Source organism: Empidonax traillii, unplaced genomic scaffold (assembly GCF_003031625.1).
Source record: "Empidonax traillii isolate 1590-97213 ecotype Southwest subspecies unplaced genomic scaffold, ASM303162v1 scaffold334:size599637, whole genome shotgun sequence".
NCBI classification, from domain to species: domain Eukaryota; kingdom Metazoa; phylum Chordata; class Aves; order Passeriformes; family Tyrannidae; genus Empidonax; species Empidonax traillii.
The window spans coordinates 486,099-495,898 of NW_020955527.1; the positions used below are offsets into that span (position 1 = coordinate 486,099).

Consider the following 9,800-nt stretch of genomic DNA (forward strand, 5'->3'; position numbering starts at 1 on the left):
ACTTAGAGCTTCTCACAGTGTGCTTGAGAAGTTGTGTTCTTGTGGCATATTTCACAAGAACTATTTTCTCAGTAGTATCCAAGCTATAGAGATAGTCATGAAGATAGTGAAGAATGTAGTTAGGCTTAAGTCTGTAAATCCATTGAAATCTGCTTTCAATTCAGTGACAGGAGTTACAATCTGTGACGGTCTAAATGGTGATGTGCATGATCGCAGGCTGGCAGAAATAGAAAAAATTTCTTTGAAGATTATCTGGACTGACAAGGTTACCAGAATCTGTTGTTTGCTCTTGACACAGAGAGAGACATTGTGCAATTGGTTTTTATTGTGTTCACCAAAGCAAACAGCAGCAGGGAGGGGGAGGTAAGGAAGTGGGGAGTGGGAGACACAGTAGCATATAAAGGCAAATTGCACAGGCCTGTCCTGTGTTTTTATTTCACGTTTTTCACAAGGTTGAGGAATGCAAAATGAAGCTATTTCTCCTAAGCTGCTTGCTGTTTTCTTGCTGTTGGCAAGCTGGGGCAGTGAACCGTGAGTACTACTTGGGCATTACAGAGACTGACTGGAACTACGCACCCGGCAGTGCCAATGCTGTCTCTGGGCAGCTTTTTGCAGAAGAAGAGTAAGTAAAGCAGTTCACGCTGCTTGAGTTTGATTTTGTAGCATCGGCAGGTTTAGACACGGGGGCCACACTGAAAACCTGGTGAAGACAGTGAAATGAGTCTTGGTGTCAGTGGACTTTTTCATGGCTTGCTTGAGAACTTCATTCCAATGTTCTGCTAGTTAAAAGCATTGCAATATGTAGGGGGTGTGAATTTGTTGTAATGAAATATTTACTAAGAAGAGACTAGAAAAAGATCCCAAAAGTCTAATGTTTAATTTTGAATGTCTAAGATGCCAGTGCCAAAGAGATGACTTTTGCTGTTGTTTTTAAATGCAGAAGCTTGACAAATTTAAAACTTCCTTGCTGTGCACAGGTTTCCTTTTTAGCTGTTCATTTTTAGCAGGGGTGGTTCTCACTGGTGCAGCAGCACAGCTGGGTCCTTCCACCACAGTGGAGGAGCTGGGTAGCTTGTTACAAGGCAAGCAGGGTCCTGGGCAGACTGAGTGCAGTAAGTAGGCTGAGGATGAGTATCGTCAGGAGGAGGGGAGCACCCTGGAGGAAGGAATGATCAACAAAGAGAAGTCAGATATAAAAGGCATCAGAGAAGCATTTGAGAGAGAGAAAGTGTTCCTTCCTTCTATTTTTTCAGTGCATTTAAAATCAAATAGGACTATACCAAAATAAAAACAATGACGAGAGAAATCAGAAATTAGAAAGATCCAAAGCTGCGCTGCAATACAACGAACCACTGATGTTCACTGCTTTTCTCTGCTCTGTGATGACCTGCAGCTTGCTGCATTAATTCCAGGTTTTCAGTGGTTGTATGCCTGCAATGGAGCTGGTCCCTTTTTTTGTACTTCTCATTTTCAGGTTCTCCAGTTCTTCTTCTCCTGAGCCCTTTAACTATGAGGCTGTGTGCGTATGGAAATTGGTGATTATAGGGGCAGGGAAAAGCACAGTGCAGAAGAATACTCTTCAACTAAATGGTAGCTATTTAAATAGTCCAGTAAGAGCCATAACATATTTGATTTAGTTTGCATCTCAAAAGCCTCATGCACTCAGACTTCTACAAACTGAGCCTTTGCAACTGAGTTTATGCTCCCCAAGTTTCATGGAACCCGAATTGGCATTTTAATTACATTTCAGGTCTGTACTTGCCAAGGTACATACAATTCCCTCCTCACACGCCCAAACAGTACTCAGCCTCATAGAAAATACCTTGCATTTTTGGGCAATATTAACTTCCTTCACATGGCCTGCTCGTGGTTGTGCACAGTGCTGTGGAGGATGGGTCTTTATTTAAGCCTCTTAATTTAAACCATTGACATATAAAATGAGTATCTGACACTACAGATGTGTTTATCTATTTTCTTTACAGGCAGGCTGAAGTCTTTCTCAAAAGGGGACCACATAGGATTGGAAGCACTTACAAGAAGGCTGTCTACAATCAGTACACCAATCATTTATATGATGTGATAGTTGACAAACCTTCCTGGCTGGGTTTTTTAGGTCCTATAATTAAGGGAGAAGTTGGCGATTCCATTACTGTCCACTTGAAAAACTTTGCTTCCAGAAACTACACGCTGCATCCACATGGTGTAAGATATACAAAAGAAAATGAAGGTAGGCTTGACTCCATCCTGTCCCGCAATTTATCAAAAGTTAATCATCCATCTGAGTGTAAGTGATATTCTCTCATCAGAGAGAACACTGATCAAGTAAATAAAGATTTAAACTGGGACACAATCAATTTAAAATAGGAACTAAGAAGTTTGAGAATTTTTTCAAGAGTGAAACACAAATCCAAAAGTGACAATTTTAGATCAGCATTTCACCTGAAATAACAGTATTTGTGTTTCAACTAAAATAAGGGTATAAAGGTATATAAGAGATTCAGGCATGGATATATAAAAGAAAAATTGATGCTGTTGTAGAGAAGATATTGTTAACTGTAATAACATACAGTTCCAAATTCTTAACACTAAGTTTGTGTATATGATATATGACACATAAGAGTCTCTTAAAATGGAGAAACAGATACCACTTAGTAATTAATTAATTAATGAGATGAAAGTCTGGCACACTTCAAGATGTATTTAGGGGTGCCTTTGGGATTAGTAATGGCTTGTTCTTGCAATAGCCAGTCTTGCCACACTCAGGCAATGGGGAATTTTCTTCATTGGATGGCACCAGAATATTGATTTGAAAGTTTTAGTATTGGGCCTTAAAAACAGTGTGTGAATCGTTGTGAATATGATGTCTCAAAATCAGTCTTTAAAAATCTTTCCTTAGAAGAATTTATGAAGTATCAGCCTCGCTTCTAAAATTTTGTGAATTTTTTAATTACAACTAGTGTGTGTCTTGATATAGTCACACTCTGTGGGATCAGAACAGTATGTTATGTAGCAGTATACGCACTTTTGAGAACTTCTTTCTGTTGCTGTCCTTCCAGCAATAGCTGGAATATCCTTCAGGATACATGCAATATTTTAAAACAGTTTCCAAGATTAATATTTAACAAATGTTTTGCAAATATTTGAATTGTTATCTTTTTACCAGAAGTACATAGTCCTCTTCCGATAAATTAAGGACTAACTTTAATGTGCCATTAATTGGAGTACTCCTATGGACTTCAAAGGCAAATGAAGAGATTCCTAAGGAGGAAGAAAACATCTGTTCCCCCGATTTAAAAGTTGTGGGTTTTTAACCTGTATTCAGATGTTCAGTTCATTTTACTCCAACATGTAGTGAACTTGAAGCATAACAGGTGCTATCCTGACACCCTGTTGTGAATATGTTGTGGTAACAGTGGCTGTGTGGCATCTTCAGGTGCTTTTTATCCTGACGCCACTAAAGATTTGCAAAAGAGAGATGATGCTGTGGAGCCTGGAGAACAGTACACTTACACCTGGGACGTGACAGAAGATCAAGGTCCAGCTACAGGAGATGCAGACTGCATAACCAGGGCTTACCACTCCCACGTAGATGCTCCAAGAGATGTTGCTTCAGGGCTTGTTGGGCCTTTAATAATTTGCAGGAAAGGTAAATGAATAAGTGAGTAAACGGGTACATATCCAAGGTGATTGATAACGGTCATTGATAAATATCAGTGAAATAATTTACTGGAAGAGGAGAAGATTACAGTTGATTTGGAAATAACAGCTTTTGGTCTTCTCAATTAGTTGCCTTCAATAGTATAGAAAGTAGTTTGATTTTGTGTGTGACAGTGAATATAATTTGCAGAATATTTGTCCACAAATCCAAGAGTGAGATGTGTTCATGTAAGGAAGTATAAATACTGATGTAAGAAACAGATTTACGTGCAACTATTTTATACTATCTATCAAAAGGGATTTTTGTTTCCTGAGTGGGTCTGTAAGTTTATGTGTAAAGTCACACTCAAGAAAAGTGGCAAGAACATTGTCCAGCCCTACTGAGACTACAGTTAAAACTGACAGAAAATGTCAGTTACCAAGGATTTTGAATATGACTTTGAATATACTGCTTGCTTTTTCAGGTACAATGAATAGGGACAGTGATCAACACTTTGATGCTGAATTTATCCTTATGTTTTCTGTGATGGATGAAAATCTCAGTTGGTATCTAGAGGATAATATCAGGACATACTGTTCTGAGCCTTCCAAAGTGGACAAAGATGATGAGGACTTCCAAGAAAGCAATAAAATGCACTGTAAGAGAACATTATAATAATATTGCTTGTCATTGATATGGTGAAATAATGTTTTTGTGTCTTGTCTTTTATGAAGATGAATTGTTGATAATATTTTTTTTCAATCAAGGCTTTTTCTTGGAGGATTAAGAAAGATCCTTTTAAATTAAAAAAAGAATAAATTAAAAGTGATGGGAAGTATTGTACAATCACACCTTTGGAGTTGTGATGTGAAATTCTTAGGGGCCAAGGAGCTTTTTGCCAGTGTAGTTTCCCAGGCACTCTGAACAGAGTTGTGTTACTTTGTTCTGTTTCCTAATCCTGAGCTCTGTACTATAATAACACAGTTTAGAAAAGCAGGTTTTATTGTTAATGTAAACAAGAAAGATACCTTTGGCTCTGGCCAATGGAATTCCAGAATCATAAAGGTAGCTGTGCAGATGAAGTGTATATCTGGTATTGGCTCACTTTCAAAGGTGTGGAGCTTTCTTTTAAGCCTCTTTCTATTTTGAAGAATAAAGCAATGGTTGTACTATACCTGCTTTTGAAGAAAAGATCCTAAGGCCTGTGAAGTTAACTGTAATAAACAACATTTATTTTAGCCATCAACGGGTACATGTATGGATACCTACCAAACCTTACAATGTGTGTGGAAGATAAGGTAAAATGGCATCTTTTTGGCATGGGTAATGAAGCTGATGTCCATTCAGCATACTTTCATGGACAGACCTTAATAGAAAGGCATCATCGAGTTGACACCATCAGCCTCTTCCCAGCCACATTCGTTGATGCTGTCATGACACCAAGGAGCCCTGGGGAATGGCTGCTTAGCTGCCAAGTGAATGACCATATTGAAGGTACAGTAAAAGTTTCGGTGATCAGAATGTTTTTTAGCTTGAGCTAAAAGCTTACTGACTCACTTTGGCAGGGCTCCTGACTAGTTATATTCTCCTCTGGGTAACGAAACTCTCTTAGTAACTGAAACTCCTACAAGTACGTTAGATGGGCTTGGGCATGTAGCCATGAAAATCAAGCGAATTCTTACTCTCAGGGAGCTGCAATTAGCACAGCTGCACTTTTGCAAGCCTCAACTTTGGACAAAAAACTAGCACAGTGTTTGCCTTTTACTGAGAATAACTAACTGCAATTTTCTGTTTGACAACAAAAAAGCTGGGGCTTGTTCCATTTTTGGAAAGGGGCAACTTCCCTGCAGACAAAGACACGTTCTGAAATTGTCAAATAAGCAGAGATGTTCTGTCTTCTTCCCTGTGCCTTCCTGTTTTCAGGTTTTGACAACCGTATGAGATACTTAGAAGCTAATTCCATGCTTTTGAATGATCTGTATCCCTGTAAGGGAAAGAAGTAAATTGTCACAAAAGTGGGAAAGAGTATAGAACTGAAAATCGTTCTCCAAGATTTGAAAATTCTAATATAAAAAGGATGATGTAACCTACAGATTCAACAGCACAAAGATTATAAACTTTGAAATAGTTATCACATCCAGCAACTTCCTGATACAGTTGAAGCATCCTGGGCACGACTTGAATCCTACAAATTGACCTAATGTATTGCTGTAAAAGGCCTCTCTTTACTATACTATTTGCATCTCCAGCAAGCAGATTTGCTAACAGGCCATTCCCTTAGTGTTCAGAGACCCAGCAGTTTCACAAGTAAGTTCTTGGTTAGATTTAGATGGAAGATCCTTAGTTTGGTAGCATCTGACCTTGGCCGAAGTGCTCATCAACAGAACTGCGTCCACCCTACCCTAATCTTCTCTGCTGTGCCAGTTGCAGCTTTACAAGCAGAAAGCCCTTTACCATACCTGTTTACCTGCTGTAGATACCACAGCTGGGTCTCTCCTAGCTCAGCTGGCATGCATTCTTTTATAACATTCATCTTCTTTGTTTGTGATTTGCACGTCCATCAGTGGTGTGGGAATTCTCCAGGGACAGCTGTGGGAAGAGGAGAACAGAAAACAAAAGTCCAATTCCTTCTCCTTAGGTTTCTCTACCTCCTCTTTTTTTTCCCAGGTGGTATGCAGGCCCTTTTTAAAGTAAAAGACTGTAAGAAATCCACACCAGATCACAATGAGAGTACAAAAATAAGACAGTACTTCATTGCTGCTGAGGAGATCATCTGGAATTATGGCCCATCTGCAATGAACCATTTTACAGGACAAGAATTAATTGTTGACAGGTAAATGCTTCTAATAAATTGTTGACAGGTAAATGGTTTTTTATTTTCCAAGCAGAATTGATTTAAACATGCTAAATAAGGTAAGACATATGGTAGAACTGACTTTTAAGCCAAATTGCTCGTTGTCCTTACCTCTGCATAAATATTAATGCTAGAATAAATATCAGACCAAATTAGATCTATTGTTTTCCTTGTAATCTTACTGTAAATTTTGCTGCTATGTTAGTCATTTCACTGGGATTAAGATTAATTATTATGTCCCATGTAGGCAGTGACCCCTGATGATTCAAGAGGGTTGATTATTCTGAGTAAGAGAACAAAGCTAGGAATTCATGCTCATGGCCTCACTGATGGAAATCACACTAACAGCATCTCATCTAGGAAACAGTCTGCACAATATAGCTTTGCCCTTTGCGCTGTGTTTACATATTTAAAACCTGGGTCCAATCCCTGAATACACTGATTCCTCAAATTTTTTATCTGTGAGTTAAACACCTCCTCCCCAAGGGACAAGGCACAGTGCATTGTTTGAATAGTGTTTGTAAAACACTGAAAGGTCCTTTCTTGAAGAGTAGAAGTGTAGATTGAATCTTCTCACTTTGTATTTAGATGTTACATATTCTTGGTATTTTTATCTGCTGTTGTTGGATTATTTATAGCATTTAATTAAAAGTAAACTCAAGGTTATGAAATGTTGACTAGAAATCATTGTTGATGACTCTCTTAAGCACACTGGCATTGTAAGGGCAACAGAGCACAGTGGCTTTTTCTTAAAGAGAAATTAGTGAAGGATAATGTATTCCTGCTCATATTAATGGGACTGCATAAAAATGTGTGACCAGACCACCGAATAGAGAGAAACTTGGCATGTCATACTTCAGAAAACGGGGTTGAGGTCCTGACTGCCTTTGGACAGCTGAGCATTATGACTTGAACTGTTTGTGTCTATTGCAATTTCTTTTACACAGTGAATCTCACATCTTTTTTGAACAAAGTGAGACAAGGATTGGTGGCTCTTATAAAAAAGCAATTTACAAAGAATACACAGATGATTCTTTTACTGAACATAAAAAAAGACTCGCAGAGGAAGCACATCTTGGGCTCTTGGGTAAGATAGTCTAAAATTTTTTCATATCAAAGATTTATGAGAGTAAACAGTCACACTAGTTAGCAAGCAGTGCCCCCACCTCAAAGGAGGAGCCCTAAGCTCTCCTTGCCTCCTGCAGATGCTGGTGCCTGTGGCTTCCCCCAAGAGACACCCCAGGGTGTAAGGAAGCTCTTGGAGGCAAAGCAGTGGTGGTGCCCAGCTTCCCTGTGGGAGCATGCCATGGTCTGCAAAGGTCAGGTTCTGAACCCCAAGGCCAGGCTAGGTAGTTCTAGTCCTATTGATAACCTGTCTGCTTCTGGCAGGTATTGGTGCTAATGTCTGTAAATCCCTTTCCAAAGGGAGGAACTGTCCTGAAAGTCACTGGGCCTCCACGTGAACCGGGAATAGTTGCTGCTGGGCTGCCACGTGATTCAGGCCGTGTGCCAGGGGCCATGCCACGGAGGCCTGGGGCATTCCCCTGCAAGGGGGAAAGCAGCCAGCCGCTGATTGCAGCAAAGTTCATGGTGACCTGTACGCCAGTCGATAGAAATGTCCTGTAATTAGACCGTGTGCTCTTTTCCAGGACCTGTTATCAAGGCTGAAGTGGGTGAGCGCATCAGGGTGACCTTCCGGAACAATGCCAGCCGCCCATTCAGCATCCAGGCCCACGGCGTGAGCTATGGCCGGAGCACAGCAGGGGCACAGTATGGCCCCGTGCCCAGAGGTGCGCCACGGGCCCGGGGGAGATGGGGGGGCACGGCAGCACTTGAGCATGTGCTGTCTCACTGTCCATGTGTTAAAGGGGATAAAGTAATGTTCACTTGACATAATTCCCAATGGTGATTTCTGTAGGAGGTACCGAATCTCCAGCATCTCATGTGAATCCCGGTGCTACGTTTACATATGAGTGGAATGTGCCAGAACATGTGGGTCCCACAGACCAAGACCCAGAGTGCTTAACCTGGCTTTATTACTCAGCTGTGGATGCGGTCAGAGACACCAGTTCTGGCCTTGTGGGTCCTCTCCTGGTGTGCAGGAAAGGAACTCTTCTTTCCTCTGGGAAACAGGTCAGTCAAAGTAGAAAAATGGAAGCATTTGCGTTGTCACAGCTGTACCTGCTTTCTCCTCCTGAATTGCACCACCTCCTCTCCATGTCTCAGTCTCACCCATGTGCTAAGGGGATTTCAAAACGTGAAGAAAGTGGGTTTGGTTTTCATTCTAGCTCCAGATAGAGAGTCACTTCATTGTGAAAACACCATTGTTGTGAGCAGCCGCTGGCATTCAAGTCTTAGCTAGGATGAGAATGTCTAGGAAAATGTAGAGATTTTTAAAGACAAATTCATTTTCAGAGGTGGTTCCTGCTGGTAAAAAGAGCATTAGCAGCAAATACTCACCAGATACAGCAATTACAGAGCTTTGAGGTGATCAGAATGAAGTATCAGTGTATGCATCTACCCTATTTTGTGATTTAAAAATTATTATAAGCAGAGATATTTTTTTCCTGACATTTTCTATTCACTCATGTCTATTTTCCTTTGTGCTATTTCTTCTTAACAGAAAAATGTGGACATGGAGTTTTTTCTACTTGCCACAGTATTTGATGAGAATCTGAGCTGGTACTTGGATGACAATATTTTGATGTTTACATTAAATCCTGATAAAACTGAAAAAGATGATGAAGATTTCCAAGAGTCTAACAAAATGCACTGTAAGAAAATTATTAGTTAGCCAAAAATAATGTCTACAATAAGGTTTTACCTTTATGATTTCATGTTGAAGGCTAAAAAAGTGTATAGTGGCAGAGATATTTCATTCCTTTCCAGTGGAAAAAAACCACAAAACGTTTCAATGCAATTCAATTTCAAGTAAATGTGGTAGTCCAAAGTACAATGCCAGCTGTTCAGTGTCTTGCATGGCAGTTTAGGATTTACATGGTTATGTATCACTTTGAGCAGACAGAAGCAGGAATTAGGTCTTCAGCCCATGTGCAACCTCTGTGAATGCAACCAGGCAGCTAGAGAAGACTGACCTCTGCCCTACAGATGATGTAGCTGAAATGATGTTTTTCACAGAATCACAGAAGAGTTGAGGTTGAAAGGGACCTCTGGAGGTCACCTTGTCCAACCCCATGCTCAAGCTTGACCACCCAGAGCGGCTTGGCAAGGACCACATCCTGATGGCTTCTCAGTACCTTCAAGGATGGAGACTCCATCATCTCCCTGGGCAGCCTGTGCCAGTGCTTG

At 40.4% G+C, this 9,800-nt stretch overlaps 1 protein-coding gene across 3 annotated transcripts in view; it reads left to right on the forward strand.

Annotated features, from left to right (window-relative positions):
- Positions 1–288: 288 nt before the first annotated feature.
- Positions 289–9,800, forward strand: part of CP (ceruloplasmin) — a 17,702-nt gene continuing 8,190 nt past the window's right edge. Inside the window, exons 1-11 of one of the 3 annotated variants that reach the window (XM_027891858.1) lie at positions 289–363; positions 453–622; positions 1,983–2,227; positions 3,434–3,646; positions 4,122–4,295; positions 4,877–5,131; positions 6,305–6,470; positions 7,439–7,578; positions 8,141–8,281; positions 8,413–8,624; positions 9,115–9,265. In XM_027891858.1, the coding sequence (XP_027747659.1) occupies positions 468–622; positions 1,983–2,227; positions 3,434–3,646; positions 4,122–4,295; positions 4,877–5,131; positions 6,305–6,470; positions 7,439–7,578; positions 8,141–8,281; positions 8,413–8,624; positions 9,115–9,265 (1,852 nt within the window). In that variant the 5' untranslated portion in view covers positions 289–363; positions 453–467. The other 2 variants (XM_027891859.1, XM_027891860.1) reach the window with 2 other exon arrangements.